Raw genomic sequence first — 18399 nt, 5'->3', positions numbered from 1 at the left:
ATAATGTTGTAAAAGTAGAATCGGAACCAAAGGGGAAAACCCTGAGAAAAAAAAACAAATTTTATAAAGTAAAAATATTCTTTTGAGTGCAATCAGACTCTATAGTGGTTTTTTTTTCTCTAGTTATAGATAGCATTTCCCATCATAAGTCTTTTAGAATAGTCCTTGATCACTGAACTTCTGAGAGGAGCATAGATGATCATCACACAATGTTGCTGTAGCAATGTTCTCCTGGTTCTACTCATTTCATGCTCACTCAGCTTCAGTTCATAAGTGTCTTTCCTGGCTTTTCTGAAGTCTTCATGATTTCTTACAGAACAATAGTACTACATCATGTTCGTTTACCACAATTTGTTAATTCATTTCTCAATGTTTTGCCATTACAAGAGTTGCTACAAATATTTCTGTACATGTGGATCTTTTTCCCTTTTTTTATGATCTCTTTGGTTTATAGATCTAGCAGGGTAAGGGTAATCAAAGGGTAAGCACAGTTTGATTGACCTTTGGTAATAAATTTGGCAAAAAAATAAAAGTTCCAAATTGCTCTCCAGAATGGTTAGATCAGTTCACAACTCCATCAACAGGGTTTAGTGTCACAGTTTTCCCACATCCTCTCCAACATTAATCATTTTCCTTTTTTGTCATTTTAGTCCATCTGATAGGTTTGAGGTGGTACCTCAGAGTCAGTTTAATTGCATTTCTCTAATCAATAATGATCAAATTCTACCTTCTATAGAAGGTCTAATTTTCTTTATCTCCCTCCCCAAAGTTACTCTCTTGACTGTATATCATTTATATTTATATTAGAGAGAGAGAGAGAGAGAGAGAGAGAGAGAGAGAGAGAGAGAGAGATCTGCATGCTGTTTCCCTGTTAGAATGGGAGCTTCCTGATGATGAGATCAATGATTTTGCTTTTCTTTGTATCCTTAGCACAGTGTCTGGCCTATGGTAAATACTTAATAAAAGTTTATTGACTTTGATTCAGAGTCAAGAAACCTGGGTTCTTTGCCTCTTACTACCTGCAGGAGCAAATTCCTCACCCTCTCTGAACCTATAGTTTCCTGGTCTGGAAAATAGGGAGAGTAACATTAACAGTGCCCACATGACAAGATTGTTAAGAGAAAAGCTATAAAGATTATCTGTCCCTTGGGGTAAAGGGGACATTTACATCATTCTAGGTCTGGTGAGAAGCAGAATTATCAGGGCTCATCAACTTCACCTTTGGACAAGGCATCTTGATACAGAGAAGGACATCTGGAAGCATCTGCTTGTTACTCTCATCTTATCAATGGTAAAAGTGTAACCCAGAGCCAGAGCAAGAAAATGACTTATATGAGATCTCACAGCAAGTTATCAGAGGGCCTGAATCTGGCCCTTAGATTTCTTGATGAAGAGTTCTTGACTCTAGGGACACTGGGAATGTCCCCATCCTTAAAGCGTTCTACCCGACTCCATTAGGTTTGAATTATATTTGACAGAAACAGGTTCATAGAACTATAGATTGTTAGACTGAGAAGAAATTTAGTTCTAACTTAATCTCCTTTCATTTAATACTTTGTCCCCTGTTGAGGATGTTTGTCCTTCATTCTCAATGAAGATCATGACATCAAGGGAGGTGAAGCCATGACAAGTACATGAATTTGATTTGAATGAGGAGGTGCTGTGCTAAGTCACCAGCCTCACTTTCTCCTCCAGAGCCATCTGGGTCCAGCAGCCAGATATGAATCAGGATGACTGGAGATAGCCCTGGATGGCTATCCAGGACTTTGTCCTCTATTAATATATCCCCTGGGAGGGGTCAAAATGCTCAACAGGACTGTCATTGATAGAGATTCTTGAGTAAGAGTTAATCTGGCTTTCCATAAAGACAATATGACAATGGCACTGAGGGGAGAGCAAAATGTGGGTTTGACTGAATCAAAGAGGAGGTGATAGGGTATGATATATAATAAGGCTGGAGAGGTGGGCTGGAGGTTGAAGGAGGGTTTGATTTTGCTTCTAGAAGTAATGGGGGGGGGGGGGGCTTTTGAGCAGGGCAATGAAAAGATCAGACCTGTGCTTTAGGATGCTTATCTTGGCAGCCCTGGGGAAGATAAAAAGAAGAGATTGAAAGCAGGGAAAGCAATGAGTAAATGACTGCAATGGTTCAGGACACAAGTAAGGAGAATCTGAAGCAGAGTGGTTGGGGAATCAGCAAGACTTGGCAACTGGTTGGGGGGAAAGCGAAGAAAGTAGACACAAGATTCCAACTGAGAAATCTGGGTAAGTGAAAGGATAGTTGTAGTAACCCTCAACCAAAATAAGACAGTTTGAAAGACTGAATTGGTTAAAGTTGAGCAGAATGGATTTCATTTTGGTGATGTTGAGTTTGGGAAACCCATAGAACCTTCAGAGGGAGATAACCTAAAGGCAGTTGCCAGGATTGTACTGTGAAAAGAGATCAGTATGTTATGTCACTGCTAATTGAGTTGTCTATTGGTTCAACTGCTTCAGAAATCATTTTGGAATTAATAAGAAACATTGCTAAATCATTCATGCTCTTTAAATCATTTAACCCCCCTTAAGTCTTTCTTGACAACAAGAAAATATCTTCCCATACAAAAATAGTCATAGTCATGCTGTTTATAATAGCCAAAAGGTAGAGGCAACTAGGTTGTCCACTTGAATTCAAATCTCACCTCAGAAACTTAGTAGTTGTATAATGCTGGGCAAGTTAACTAACCTCTGTCTGCCTCTGTTTCCTCATCTGTAAAAAAGGTGATGAAAATAATAGCATATATCTCCTAGGGTTGTCCTGAGAATGAAATGAGATAATATTTGTAAGGCATTCAATATCTATCTAGTACATATTAGACATTTAATAAATGTTGGTTTCTTTTCTTCCTAAAAATCTAGATGTAAAAATATACCTAATGATTGAAGAATGATTAAACAAGTTATGGTATATGAATGTTGTTGAGTCATGAGGCTAATATGAAGAATTCAGAGGATCACAGCAAGTGATACAAAGTAGGGAACTATACCCACAATTACCCCAATGCAAATGAAGTGTATGCTAAGGCAATAAATCCACATCCAATACAGTGGATGGTGTATCTTGTTCATTGTTTAAAAACAAACAATCAAACTGTTCTATGAAAGTAGAAAGTGGGGGCAGCTAAGTTGTGTAGTGGATAAAGAACTGGCCTTGGAGTCAGGAGTACCTGGGTTCAAATCTGGTCTCAGACACTTAATAATTACCTAGCTGTGTGGCCTTGGGCAAACCACTTAACCCCATTCGCCTTGCAAAAAAAAACCTAAAAAAAAGGAAAGTAGAAAGTACTATGGGTCTCAATCAATCAATTAGGGAGTTTGGTTTAATTTTTTTTAATTACCTAGTCAAGGAATATGCATTCTGCGTGTTTAGATGTTGGTTGAGAAGTATCTAGGGTATCACAATGGATAGAGTGCCAGGCCTGGAGTCAGAAAGACTCCTCTTCCTTAGTTCAACCTCAGACACTTACTAGCTTTGTGACCCTGGACAAGTCACTTAACTCTATTTGTCTCAGTTTCCTCATCTGTAAAATGAGCTGGAGAAGGAAATTTAACAAACTACTCCAACATCTTTGCTGACAAAACCTCAACTGAGGTCTTGAAGAATTGGATATAAATAACAGCAAATGGGAAGTATCTGTTTTCTCAGAACAAAATGAACAAATAAACCTCTCAGGAATAGACTCCAATTAATCATATATGTGTCTTGTTTGCTTGTGGTTGTTTGCATGTTATCTCTCCCTTTAAAATGTGAACTTCTTAAGTGCAGAACCATTCTGTGTATTCCCAACACTTACTTAGCACAGTGACTGCCATATAGTAAATACTTATAAGTCTTGGTTGACTGGTTGAATCATTCAGATTTAAGGGTCTGGTTACATTTAAAAATAAATACAATCTACAATTACTGCCTAACCCTAACTTTTTGGCTTTGTCCTTCCAGGTCCATATCCACCACCATGAGGATAGCCATCATCGGTCAGAGCCTGTTTGGCCAACAAGTCTACTCCCGACTCCGGGAGGAAGGTCATCAGGTTGTAGGAGTATTCACTATTCCTGATAAGGATGGAAAAGCAGATCCACTGGGTAAGCCAGGCTTGGAACCTCAAGCACAGTGGGTTCTCAACCAAAGTTTGCTGACTAGAAATGAGTTGTATTTTCAGGGTGGTCAAAAGATAGCCTAGACTAGGGATCAGAATCATGTCAGAACCAAACCTCAGCTGAAAACTGGACAGATCAGCTATAGCCAAGACTGGGAGCCTTGACAGACCTAGCAGGGCAAAGGAGGCAACCAGGAAAATCTATTTTTTTAAATTAATAAACATTTTATTTATTTTTCCAATTACATACAATGGCAGTTTTTACCAATAATTTTTGGCAAGGTTTTGAGTTTTACAAATTTTCTCCCTCTTTCCCCCAATAGGAAGCAATCTGATATAGGTTTTACATTTGTAACCATGCTAAACATAGATCAAAATTAAACTTGTTGTAAGAGAAAAATCAGATACAAATGGAAGAAAACATTAGAGATACAAAAATTACATAATACAACTTTTATGGCCATCCAGGACTTTAACCTGGAAAATCTTTAACAGCAGGCAATGAGAGGAGGTCTAAATAAATCAATATTCATCAACAAAGAGGCTGAGATACAGAAGACAAGTGGCTACCCCAGCAATAGGATGGAGGGTGTCCTTAGTAAGGGATCTCAAGCAGTAAGCTTAGACAGGTAATTCATGATAAAAGGAAAAACTGATGGATTATTTAATTAATTAAAGTAGAATAATTCCAAAAACACTAAAGGAAAGGCAGGGATGGGGTCTATGGCTAAATATCATATCAGATGAGAAAAGGAGTTTAAATCTGTTTGTGATGGAGGGGATCTGTGTTTGGTATCCCATGCCAATGTGCTGAATTAGTCCAGAGATGGTTACATCTGTCCTGAGGAACAAAAGACTTCCTCAGAGGAGAGGGAATGGAAGAAAGGAAAAATAGAATAAGAGGAAGGAAGAAAATCAAATGACTGAATCATCATGTGTCTCCCACAGCCCAGGAGGCAGAGAAGGACCATGTACCTGTGTTTAAATTTGCCCGATGGAGGGTGAAAGGGAAGGCTCTGCCAGAGGTATTAGAGCAATACAACTCTCTGGGGGCCCAGTTGAATGTCCTGCCCTTCTGTAGTCAGTTCATCCCCATGGAGGTCATCAACGCACCTGAGCACGGCTCCATCATCTACCACCCATCACTCCTGCCCCGACATCGTGGAGCTTCGGCCATCAATTGGTAAGAGGATTGGGGCAGGGTAGGGGCCAAAGGCCAGCCCACACCTCTCCCACATAACTAGATCTGACTCTACAGCCTCCATTAAAGAGATGGAATGAGACACACCAGTCACTGCCACTCTTCCTAAGTTTGTCAGATAAGGCACAAGAAACTGTTCTTTAGGGATCTGTTCCTTGGCTTAAGGGTCTTATTTTTAAAATACAGGAACTCTTTGGAGGAAAAAGGTGTGATGTCAGCAGAACCTGAGTTTGAATCAATGTATTGCAGTATTTTCATCTAGAGCACCAGGCAATGCATTTTTATCCTTCATCATTTGCAAAATCTTTCTCTTTGTGGCTGGGGGAGGGAGGGTTTTTAAGACAGTAGGATTAAATGACTTGCTCAAGGTCACACAAGTAGGTAATTATTAAGTGTTTGAGACCGGCTTTAAACTCAGGTCCTTCTGATTTCAGGGCTGGTGCTCTATCCACTGCTCTACCTAGCTGTCCCATGCAAAACCTTTCTCATCCATGATTACATTCCATCCTAACTGAGGTCTTGTAAGGAAGGTAAGGTGGTGGTTATTATCCTCATTTTACAGATATTGAAACGGAGACCCCGAGAAGGGAGGTGTCATGTCAAATGTCACGTTGCTGACATAGCAGTAGACAAGGTTGTGAGCATTTGGCACTTGCTCATGATTGGGAAAGGCTAGATCGAAAACATCACCTGTTTCATCAAATTTTCTGGAGTTAGGAATGTAGGTAGATGCTTTGAGGAGACATGTCTTGGGGGAATAGTAGAAAGAGAAGCCTGAAGTCTGAAGAGGAAGAGGTCAATTGGGGAACTCCTCTGACCCTCAAAGGAGCACATCCTGAAGCATATGCCCCTTGGAGCATTCTTTGACTAGTACTTACCTTCTTGTATGGATCACCTTCAAAATGAGAGGAATTGTAGCCTCTCCAAGGTAATCCCATTTCAAGGCTACTGCAAGGAGCTGGCCATTCTCTGACATATATGGGCTCCCTTTCTGCAGAAAATAGGATGAAGGAAAAAAGGAAAAAGAGTTGTTTCTGGTCTGCAGAAGCCAGAGGACAAATGAATTCCCCAGGTGAGGGTTATTCAAGAACATAGATATAGCATTCCTCTTCTAAAAAATAAAATGCTCCTTACCATGAAAAGTTCAAACTCTTCAGCTTGGTGTTCAATCCACAACTGGATGCTTCCTTCTTATCCACTTTTATCTTTTATTAGTCCCTTCCACACATTCCTGGGAGAAAGGAGCAAGGGCCTGGAGGTATCTGCTCTGTTCTGGCCTGCAAAGATGCCACTTACTTTTTCACCTCAGGGTCTTTGATCATGCTACTGCCTATCCCTGGAATGCTCTGCATCTTCCTCTTCACCCCCTGGGGCTCTCACCCATCCTTTTCTTTGTTTTTTTTAGTTTTTGCAAGGCAATGGGGTTAAGTGACTTGCCCAAGGCCACATAGCTAGGTAATTATTAAGTGTCTGAGGCCAGATTTGAACTCGGGTACTCCTGATTCCAGGGCCGGTGCTCTATCCATTATGCCACCTAGCTGCCCCATCACACCCATCCTTTTAAGTCAACTCTGCTGTCCTCTGTTGCAAGATTTCCCTGACTCCCTCCAATCAGGAGCAGTCTGCCCCTTAGAACCTGCTTAGCTCTTGGTCTTATACTTCTCTAAGACACCATGTATTTCATTCATTTGGGGAAAGACAGACAGATGGGCAGAAAGCCAGAGAGAGAAGGAGCAGGAGAGAGTGACTGAGGAAGAGAGGAAGTGAAAAAGAGCAGGAGAAAGCAAGTAGGAGAGAGAAAGGGAAAAACAAGGAGAGAGAGAGAGAGACAGGATGAACAGGAGAGAGAAAGTGGGAAAGAGAGAGAAAGAGAAAGAGAAGAGCAGGAAAGAAAGAGGAGAGAGGAAGAGAGACAAAGAAGGAGGGAAGGGTGGGAGGCAGGGAGGGAAGGGAGGGAAGGGAAGCAGAGATAGATCAATGTAGATAAATTTGTGTGTGTGTATATTATTCCCTACTTGATTATAAGTTCCAGAGACAATAGCATATTTACACTCTGTGTCTCCTCTAGAACCTAAATACTGGGTACTTGGTAAACAATTGTTTTGTATTTTGACTTGCTGAAGATAGAGTCAACAGCAAGAGAACAACATTGGAGCCAGTGTGATAAAGTGGAAGAAGCAGTAAATTGGAACTGAGAAGGCCTGGGTTCAAATCTCAGCCCTGCCACTTACTAACTTGAAAGGATACCTCTCAGAGAATTGAAGAATCTCAGAGCTGGCAAGTGACTTCAGAGATCTCTGGTCTAATTTGCACTGGATCACAAATCCTTTCTATCATTAAATTGACAAATGCCAGCTTCCACTTGAGAACTTTGAGTAGAAACTCGCTGCTTTCTGAAGTGGACCATTCCACTTTGGGGTAGCTCCATTTGGCAGGATCTTTAATGAATCTAGAGTCTCTTCAATGTGGTTATTCCCACCAGTGACACAGGTCACAACCCATCCATGCCCACCTATCTTAAATCATCTGCCTCTATGCAGCTTCCACCTATCAGTCAATCAACAAAAGTCTAGGGAGAACTTACAAGGGTATTACGGACTCTTTGCTCCCAGTTTCAATTTCTGGGGCCAAGCAGAATAAATATAGTCTTTTTTCTCTGTGATCACTCTTCAAAAACCTAACAAGAGTTGCCATTTTCCCCCCATTCTTCTCTTCTACAGTTTAACTTGTCCCTAATCCTTTTAGTCCTCTTTGTAAGGATGACACAGTCTCCATTCCTCTTAGAAACCTGCTTACCTCCCTTCTAGATGCAGTTTCCTTATCTCTAAAATCAGGGTAATAACATTTGTCAAACTTGTCAGGGTTGTATTTAAAATGTGTTTTGTAAAACTGAAAATATGCTCTTGCCCTTCCTGTCCCCAGGACCCTGATCCACGGGGATCAGAAAGGAGGCTTTACTGTCTTTTGGGCAGATGATGGCTTGGACACAGGAGACATCCTTCTCCAGAAGGAGTGTGAGGTTCTACCTGATGACACCGTGAGCTCACTCTACAATCGTTTCCTCTTCCCTGAAGGGGTCAATGGAATGGTAATGTCTTTTCTTTTAAAAAAAATTAGTTTTAATGATGCTTTTAAAAAATAAAACAATCATTTTCTAGATACATATCCAACTTCCCATCCAATCTTCTAAGAGAGAAAAACAAAATCAAGAGACATCATGTACCCTGTCTGATCATGTATGTCTCTTCCTAGACCAATTACACCCTCTCCCATCTCTCTAAGGAAAACAGGGAGGAACATTTCATCATTTTGCCTCCAGGGACAACATTAGTCATTACAGTCATACAGTTCTGGGCTTTATTTAGTGTTCTTTATGCTTGCTTTATTGTAGCTTATATATTATTTTCCAAGATCTCTTTCATTCTATACCAGTTCATATAATCATTCCCACATTTCTCTAGATTCATCATATCAAATGCTTACAATTGCTTATAATGCAAGAATATTCCATTGTATTCATATGCTACAGTTCTGTTCAGTCATGAGATGGTGATTACTAAGGTCAGCAACTTCCTGAAACACAATTCGTCCTGAGTGAAAATAATCCACTCTGTTCTGCAAGGTGGACATTACGTTCCATAGTGATCCCATTCCAGTTAGGCCACTGACTTGGTGGCCACCAACAGTGACAGCAAGGTGTGCGGTGGGATAGACAATTGGTCTGGTCTCCTGTGACTTTTCCTAAATCTCCATGAATCCTGGGTTATTCTTTTTTTTTTAGTTGCTTCATGTTACATCCAGAATCCATAGCCCATACATTAAATGCTTTCTTTCTATAGGAATGGTGTTCTTTCTATCACAATTGTGATTAATTACTGCTAGATGCTCAAAATTTCATTGGATAGTATTTGACTAGAATCTGTTGATAGTGAAGTCTTGAGGTTTTTCTGGGTTTCAACATATAAGGTGTATCCCAGGTCCTCTCCTAGGATCACATCGAGGGTAGGGGGTAAAAGGGAATCACAGATCAAGTTCTTAAATTCTTTCAATCTCTTCGTGGCTTTCTGTTTCTGGGTGATCTGTTCAAAATTTCATCTTCCTCTGCTTTAGGTTTTCTATCTTCATCCTCTTGACTAACAGTACCTGCATCCTCTTCAGCATCACTTTTTTTGCTTCTCTTCCATTTTCTCTTCAGTTTCTTCTTCATCTCTCTTTTCCTTTTCCTCCTCTTTCTCCTCCTCCTCCTCTTCCTTCACATCTGGTTGAGGAGCATCAGTCTTCTTATACTCTGCAGCACTGGCTTGTTTCTTTCCAGAACAGCAGAAGAGGATCACAAGGAATAATGGCAAAGCCACAGTAAGGATATAGACCACCCAAAGCCATGGATGTTCCTCAGCTGCTTCAAGCATTTGCCCCATGACACCAGGCTCAGCAGCCCCATCAGCAGCTTTCTTCAGACCCCAACCATCATTGGCCCAATTGTCTGCAACAACTCTATCAGTGCAAACAATAAAGTTGTCAAAAAAGATATCTGAAGTCATGGACCACAGTTCCAGGCCCACAGCACTGAAAGGAGTCATTTTGAAAGGCTCCAGATCTTCAAAGAAATCTGGATTTGGAATCTTCCTGGGTTTTCAGATTCCCTGGTAGATAGGATTGTCAATCATAGGGGCTTTCCATTTGCCCTTATAATTGGGATTGTCGATGGTAGGTCTTTGCCAAACACAACAACCAGGGGCTGACTCACATTTTGGGTTGGCAATCTGAGGAGCTTCCCATTCTCCATCCATATCTTCATCCCAATCCTCTGGCTTCTCTGCATCTGGGTCAGATACATATTCAGGTTCTTCATCCAACCAGCCATCAGGCTTTGTAGCATCCTCATCTGGAATCTTAGCAGGAGCCGACTCATCCCAATCATCTGGTTTGACAGCATCAGGATCTGGTATCTTGGGTCTCTCATCCCAGTCCTCAGGCTTCTGGTCATTTGGGTCCTCAATTTCCCGGGGAGGGTTCACAGGAGGAGTCATATCATTCAGCAGGTTCCCACTACTCACAACTATTTGGTCAACTAATATTTCAAAGCTATTATCTGGATTTAAGACTAATGTACACAGATGTGTTTTTTTATCAGTAAAATAGGTCTTCAGATCCATGTCTGGTCTCTTAGCATGTTTCTCCTCATAGATGCCTGTCTTTGGATTTTTATGCCAGAAGATGAAAGGCAGCTTATAGTCCTCTCCACATTTGTCTGGACCAAACATAATCATGTAAGGGGTCTTGTCATGGAACTGATCCAGATTCAATTCCGGGGCTCTTGAAAGCAATTTCACATAGGCACCACCACACTCTATTCCATTCTGGAAATTCACCTCATACTGAACAATGAGGGGTTTAGAGGCAAATATAAAGGGCTTGTTCAACCTCGAAGATATGGCATGGTGTTTGGCTCGTGACAATAACACAAGCCCTTTATCTCCTGGAAGTTTAGATTCCTTCATTTCTTCTACTTCCCATTTACCATCATATTTGGCAATCTCATCATCAGTATCATCCTTCCTGGCTTTGGATAAAACCCATCCGGCCAGCATTCCCTTGTCGAAGGCCTCAACAAAGTAAACTTCCCCTGTTGGAATTGGGGCTTTGTAGGTAACCTTTGGTGATGGAGGTGGAAGAGTGGCATGTTCTCCAGGTTTTGAGTTTTCTATTTCCTCAATGCCATCTTCCAGGTCTTCTTCTACATCAATCACATCATCATCATCATCATCTTCATCTTCATCATCATGTCCCTCATGTGCCTGAATCACTGTTCCAAGAAGCAGCAAAACCATAAACAGCCACCACTTTGGTTCCATGGTCTCGTGCTTCACGGCCGGTGCCAGCGCCACTTCCCACCCCCTCACCCCACGCCCACCACCTCGGATGCTGTGGCAGATCGGTTCAGGGCAAACGAATCCTGGGTTATTCTTGATAAAACATTTAGAGCTATTCTAGTAATGGTATCATTTTTACTTCCTAGTCATGTTTATTGGAAGCATGGTACAGTGGAAAGAGTGTTGATCTCAGAGGAGCTGAGTTCAAATCTCAGTTTTGTAATCTTTAGCAAATCACGTAAACATTCTGGGTTTCTTTTGACACCACTAAAATGAGGGAGCTTTCATCATAGGATGATATATTTAGAACTAGAGAGGACATCAACTAATATATTTGAGCTCAGCATAAAAATCAACTTTCTGACAATCAGAGCTGGTCAAAGATGCAATAGAGCTGCCATGGATGGTAGTGAACTCCTTTTCACTGGAAGTCTTCCAGAAAAGAAGCTGGACAGCCACTTGTAAAGGAAGGAGCAGTGGATTGGAATTTGACTTTGAAGACCTCCAAGAGCCCTTCTAACCTAGAGATTTTATATTTCTAAACTGTTGTTTGCTTGATGACCTGTGATTACCAACCCGCCCTAGAACCACATATATCCCTGGCACTAAGAGCAGAGTCCTATTGGGCCACATGAATATGGTAGCATTGCCAGGAACTTTGGGTATACCATGAAGGACTGCCAGTGCTTATGATAGAGCTGAGCCTCCCAAAGGGAAGGCATATGCCCATGGGAAACCTATGAGGCACCTCTCCTACTCACAAATGTATTACTGTCATGAAAAAGTCATTGTGGCCTTGCTTATTTCTTCTCAGGTGGAGGCAGTAAGACTAATCACTGAGGGGAAAGCTCCCAAAACACCTCAGCCTGAAGAGGGAGCAACTTATGAAGGGATACAGAAGAAGGAAAATGCCAAGGTAAGGGTCAAAGGATCAGTCAACAAACATGACTCAAATTTAGCTGGTTCAGAACAGAATTCATTTTTCTCCACACCAAGGTGGGGGAACCTATCCCTCTTTTGAGTTTCCTTTTTTTCTGTTGATAATCACTGTCCACACAGAGATAAAAATTCTTCCAGAGAAAGGGAAGGCTGAGTTATACAAATCCAAAAAATGCCTTCTTTTTCTTTTCTTCAAGGTGGGGAAAAGGGAAAAACAGGGAAGCCTTGAGGTGTAGAAATCTGTCTGTTTTGCATTCTCCAATTAAAGTTCTTTGTGTGTACAGGTAATGTTCTGTTAACATCAGTAGCCAAGCACCACAAAGCACAGCAAGTGTTGTGTCTTTTTAGTAGTGATAATAGATTTGTATTGAACCCAGGCCATTTCTCATCTTCTTACAGATGAGGCAGTCTGGCATACTAGAAAGAATATTGAATTCAGAAGAACTGTCAGCTCTGACACATCTATGTGAGCAGAGGCAAGTCATCTGAGCTCCCTGAGTCTCACCTTCCTCATTTATGAAATGAGGGAGTTAACCAACACTTTTGTAGCCATGCACTATTATTAAACTATATTATATCATTTAATTTTCACAGCAACCCTGTGAATAGTCAATTTTATGAATAAGTATTTATTGAATACCTACTATATGCTAGACAATTCTGCTAAGGGCTTAGGTATATAAATAAAGGCCAAAAATACAATCACTACCCTCAAGAAAGTCACATTCTTCTGGGGGAGACAACATACAAATTAATTATACATACAAAATATATACAGTATAAATGGAAAGTAATCTCAAGGGGAAAGCATTAGCACTGGGATTATATAGTATGTGTTTTATTATTACCTTTTATTGATGAAAATAATGAAGCCTTTACAAAAGAAGAGAACATAAGCAAATGCTATCAGAGATTAGATTTGAACCCAAGTCTCCTGATCCCAAATCCAACATTCTTCCCCATATACTCTGCTAACTCTCAGAGGAGGGTGAGCTCCTAATGTGCTTTAGGAGAATTTCTGGCTTAGACTCCTGGTTCAGCTCCAGTGACCACAAATTTTGACATCCTTTCATCTTCTGACACCTGGAAGGGGTGTATTCTATCCAAGAGTATACTGGAGTAGTTCAGGAACTGGCATGGTGGCCTCATTATATCCCAATTAATTCTCTTGAGCAATGACATGTCATTATTCAAGTCATTCTAAGCTGTCAGACATCACTAGCTCCCAATCCTGCCTCAAGCTCATGTTGTACTTCTCAAAGCCCTTGGTTTATATGTCTTCCATGACAGATATAGTTCTCCTAAGTCATTCAATGGCAAGGAAATACCCAGCACTTTTTCCCTCTACATTATCTCATTTGACTCTCATACTAGTCCAATAAGTAAAACAAGGTGGCTATGGTACCCATCTGACATAAGAAAGAATTGAGGCCCGGAGAGATGAGAATTGATATGACTTGACCAAGGTTGCATTGTGAGTGTGGTACTAGAATTTCTGGTTCAGTCTTCCAACCAAAGAGCATTGCAAGAATTGGAGCTATAGAAGGATAACCATTCATTTACTGCCTTCAGTTTGTCATATCCTTATGTCTATGGTTAGCATCTAATGGTGAGATAGGAAGTGGAGAGTGGAGATATTTCAACCCTGTTAGAAACAGCTTTGTGGTACATTAGACAGAGTTCTGGACTTCCAGAAATCAGGAGGACTCAATTGCAAATCCAGTTAGCACTTGCTAACTGAGACCAACAAGCCAACAAGCATTTATTAAGGTTTAATATGTAACCGTCTCTGTGCTAAGGACTGAGAATACAAATTCTAGCAAAAAGACAATCCTTGTTTTCAAGTAACTTATTTCAAATGGGAAAAGATTAAACATAAGAAAGCTGAAAATTTCAAAGCTGGGGACAGCATGAGAAGGTTCATACTTATAGTCATGGTAGAGAAAGTCCAGAGAGTCAGGAGTTGGGCCTTGTACTCAAGTTTTTCTATGTCTCAGTTTCCTCATCTATAAAATGAAAGTGTTGAACTGAGTGGCATCTAAGATTCTTTGCAGCTCCAAATATTTAATCCTCTAATTCCTTGGAATTTTGACCTTTGGTTTTGCTCAGGAGCCACTGGGATGATTAAAGATTAGCCAAGTATCCAGAGTGCTAAAGAAAATGTTGTCAAACAGTGGGGAAAACATTGGATTAAGGAGGCAGAATTCTGACACATAATTAGTTGAGAGTAACTAGTAGTTTTATTTTCCTAAACCTGTTTCCTCATTATCAAAAATGGAGATAATAAATCTTGTACGACCTGTCTCATAGTAGTAGCATTTCCTTCAAATTCATCCAAATGTGAATTGTCACTACCATGATCTCTACAGATCAACTGGGACCAGCCAGCAGAAGCCATCCACAACTGGATTCGAGGGAATGACAAAGTTCCTGGGGCCTGGACTGAGGTTAATGGACAGGTAGGTATACTGGGGGGTAGAGAACCTGTTTTCTTATCTCTTTCTAATCTAGCAAGGCATGGCTAGCAATGAGTTGAGAAAGGAGGTGGGTCCCATACAGGAACAGAGAACAAGGGTCAGGAGTCAGCTAGACAAGAGTAAATCTAATAAGAGTTGTAAGGTTCAGACAATAAAAAAGAGCAAGAAGGGGGTATTGAGGGAGGCAGGGCAATTGACTGGTAGAAACAGGTCTAGGGTCCAATAGGACAGATCCTGATGTGAAGGGAAGTCATTTGGAATGATCAATCCCAATCAAGTCTAGTCTGGAAGCCATGGCTGTTGCAGTCCGTCATTAAGTAGGGCCAGTGCGGGTTAATGCCAGGTTCCAGTCACCAGTCTAGCCAAGTAGAATGCAATAGGAATTCAGTCTCATTAAATTCTCATAAGTTAAGATTCATGGTACCTGGAGAGAGCTCCAGGTCACTTGGGTCCAAATTCCAGCTCCAAAATTGGACCGTTTTGTGACCCTAGACAACTCACTTTGACTCACCAAGCTTCAGTTTCCTCATCTATAAAATGGAGATAATAATCAAGAAGTATCTATTACTACCTATTATTCTTGGGGGGTTGAATATAAAAATGACACAGTTCCCTGACTTCAAGGAATTTATATTCTACTAATATAATAATAAATACATTTCCTGCTTCATAGGCTGTCATAAGAAAAGTGCTTTGGGAGCAGCTAAGTGGCACAGTGGATAGAGCACTGGCCCTGGAGTCAGGAGGACTTGAGTTCAAATCTGGCCTCAGACTTTCTTACTTAGCTATGTGACCTTGGGCAAATCACTTAACCCCATTGCCTTGCAAAAACAAAAAAAAATTGCTTTCTAAACTATAAAACACTACTTACATGAGAGGATTATCATTTTTAATCATCTCTTTTTTACTATGTGGAAACTGAATCTCAGGGTTAAGCAATCTCAGTATCCAGAGTAGTACAATCAGTCAATGGCAGAGCTGGGACTTAAACGTCCAGGCCAAAACTCTTTCTACCTCACAGGACCACTTCTGGCTGACATTTTGCATAAGCCCTTTGGCAGTTGTTTCAGAATCTCTCAGAACTTCAAATGATTGGTCACACTCTCCATTCTCCCCACTAGAAGCTGACGTTTTTTGGATCAACCCTTAATGACAATGGCCTTGTACCAGAGGGAGACACACTGGATATCCCAGGAGCGAGTCGGCCGGGTGTTGTCACCAAAGTGGGACTTGTCCTCTTTGGAAATGATGGCAAGATGGTGAGTAGCATTATTCAATGCTTTCTTCCTTTGGTCCAGGATTTGCTTTCATACATATATGCTTGTGAATTTGCTCAAGGACATCCACAGATCTGTACTGGACACTCAATGTATCCAGTCTTTTATTACATAAGAGTGGGAGTCCAGGGGAAGGAGAGAGAGATCAGGGTAGAGGAGAGAGAGATCAGGGTAGAGGAAAGAATTCCTAGAGTCAGAAGTCTGTGTTTAAATCTGCTAAGAAAACTAATTAGAAAGCTATCATAAAAGCCTAGACAAGTGTTATGAGGACTTGAACTACGATGATAGAGGTGTGAATGAAAAGAAAATGATATAAATCAGAGATGTAAAGAAGGTAGAAATAGCAAGATTTGGGACCTGTTGAAATGTGTAGTTAGGTAAATGAAAATAAAGAATCAAGGATGACTCCAAGATTGCAAGCATGTACAACTCAGAGGATGGTAACGCACTTGAAAGTAATGGGGAAGTTCAGAAAAAAGGAAAGGTTTAGAGTAGGAGAAGATAGATTAGGAGTTCTCTTTAGGGTATGTTGAGTTTGAGATGTCCAAAAGGTAGTAGCTCAGAAGAGAGACTAGTGTTGCATCATTTAGACCTGGAAATAATATGCATAGAGATGATAATTGAACTCACAAGGCAGATATAGAGAAAGAAATGATGAGGTTAGCTTCTCATACATGTCCATGGCTCTGAGGTATCCAGCATACCATTGACATCTCACCTCTCATTCTCTCCTTAGAGACTCTCTCAAATTTTCTTTAACTATCTAAGGTTTAGAGAAGTTACTCAGTGTTACACTCAGCATTCTTAGCTAATCAGAAGTCACAAGTCCCTCCATTTCTGTAGAATGCAGCCCAGGGCTATTTTTCAGGAACTGTCCAAGATGATATTATAAACCAATGGAAGTTGAAGAGATAGTATAGGCATGGGAGTGGCTAGGTGGCACAGTGGATAGAGCACGGGCTCTGCAGTCAGGAGTACCTGAGTTCAGATCTGACCTCAGATACTTAATAATTACCAAGCTTTGTGGCCTTGGGCAAGCCACTTAACCCCATTGCCTCACAAAAACCTAAAAACAAAACAAAAAAAAAAAGAGATAGCATAGGTCAAAAAACAAGAGGTCCCAGGACAAGGTTCCCCTGAGACTTGGATGAAATAAACAGTTAGTGGGTCTGTCATGGAGAGAAAAACTAGTAAAGATACCTGAGAAAGATTCCTCAGATACACAGGATAAGAACCATGGCAGAGCTATGTCATGAAAACCTAGAAAGGATAGGATGTCTAGGAAGAGGTGATCAACAGTGCCCAATGCTACAGAGAAATCATGAAAGATGAAGCTTAAGATGTCATTACATATGGAAATTAAGAGCTTTAGGGATAACTTTGGAGAGCGTTTGTAGGGTTTCAATTGAATGTTAAGATCCAAAACCAGACTATAGAAGGTTTATCAGAAAGTAAGAGAAGTAGATACCTTGGGTTGATAGCATTCTCCAAGAGTTGATCTATGAAGAAGAAGGTGAGAGAATGATAGCTGACAGAGATGGTATAATCAAGTGAAAATGCTTTAAAAATGGGGAGGGGAAAACATGGGCATGTCTATAGATAGCAAGTAAGGAGTCAGTAGAAAAAAAAATTGAAGCAAAGAAAACTGGTGGAAATGATAATGGGGCAATTTGCTAGAGAAGATAAGGAGGGAAGGGTCAAGGGTGCATGAAGAAGGGTTGGTATGGATAAGGAGAACCACCTCTTCATCAGGCCTGTCATAATAGATCTTTATTGATTAGTTGATTAATTAGAGTGAAGTAGGAAATAGTGCAAGAAGATGACTAAGTGATGGGAGATAAGGAGGAGAAGACAGGAGGAAAATATACCAGTATATATCTAGATAGATAGATAGATAGATAGATAGATAGATAGATAGATAGATAGATAGACAGATAGATAAGATTTTACCCAATGTTGCTGAGGTGGAAAGTTCTACTGATTTCTTCAAATCGGGGGCAGCATCCGTGGATGTGGAGAGGTGAGGAAATGTACCAAGGCTTTGTTTTTTGAGCCCTTTAGATAGAGAGATAGATAGATAGATAGATAGATAGATAGATAGATAGATATAGAGATAGAGAGAGATATGGATATAGATAGAGAGATATGGATATAGATAAATAGATATAGATGATAGATAGATAGATCGATAGATAGATAGATAGATAGATAGATAGATAGATAGATAGATAGATGATAGAGAGAGAGAGAGATGGATATATAGATATCAGATGAGGAATGGCAATTAAGAACCAAGTGATTCAAGTTAAAATCGAAGAGAAATAAATGCCAGAATTGTTCCCTTTGCAGCTGGTTGTGAAAAACATACAACTAGAAGATGGCAAAATGATCCCAGCCTCTCAATTCTTCAAATCAGCAGACAGTACCACTTTGGAGCTGACTGAAGAGGAGCAGGTCACTGCAGAGGCCATTCGGGTGAGAAGAGAATTTCTGTTTATT

At 40.5% G+C, this 18399-nt stretch overlaps 1 protein-coding gene and 1 pseudogene across 1 annotated transcript in view; one reads left to right on the top strand and one right to left on the bottom strand.

Annotated features, from left to right (window-relative positions):
• Nucleotides 1-3976: 3976 nt before the first annotated feature.
• The window catches only part of LOC141496199 (cytosolic 10-formyltetrahydrofolate dehydrogenase), a 65080-nt gene continuing 50657 nt past the window's right edge, over nucleotides 3977-18399 (top strand). The window contains exons 1-7 of the mRNA XM_074198450.1: nucleotides 3977-4119; nucleotides 5082-5316; nucleotides 8257-8422; nucleotides 12022-12123; nucleotides 14516-14605; nucleotides 15745-15882; nucleotides 18250-18375. Of these exons, the coding sequence (XP_074054551.1) occupies nucleotides 3993-4119; nucleotides 5082-5316; nucleotides 8257-8422; nucleotides 12022-12123; nucleotides 14516-14605; nucleotides 15745-15882; nucleotides 18250-18375 (984 nt within the window). The 5' untranslated portion in view covers nucleotides 3977-3992. The remainder of the gene's footprint in view (nucleotides 4120-5081; nucleotides 5317-8256; nucleotides 8423-12021; nucleotides 12124-14515; nucleotides 14606-15744; nucleotides 15883-18249; nucleotides 18376-18399) is intronic.
• On the bottom strand, nucleotides 9235-11221 carry LOC141496202 (calnexin pseudogene; annotated as a pseudogene).

This window comes from Macrotis lagotis, chromosome 8, assembly GCF_037893015.1.
Source record: "Macrotis lagotis isolate mMagLag1 chromosome 8, bilby.v1.9.chrom.fasta, whole genome shotgun sequence".
In the NCBI taxonomy this organism is placed as follows: Eukaryota; Metazoa; Chordata; class Mammalia; order Peramelemorphia; family Peramelidae; genus Macrotis; species Macrotis lagotis.
Note: the sequence above shows the minus strand (reverse complement) of the source record. Positions and strands in the feature narration are given on the sequence as shown.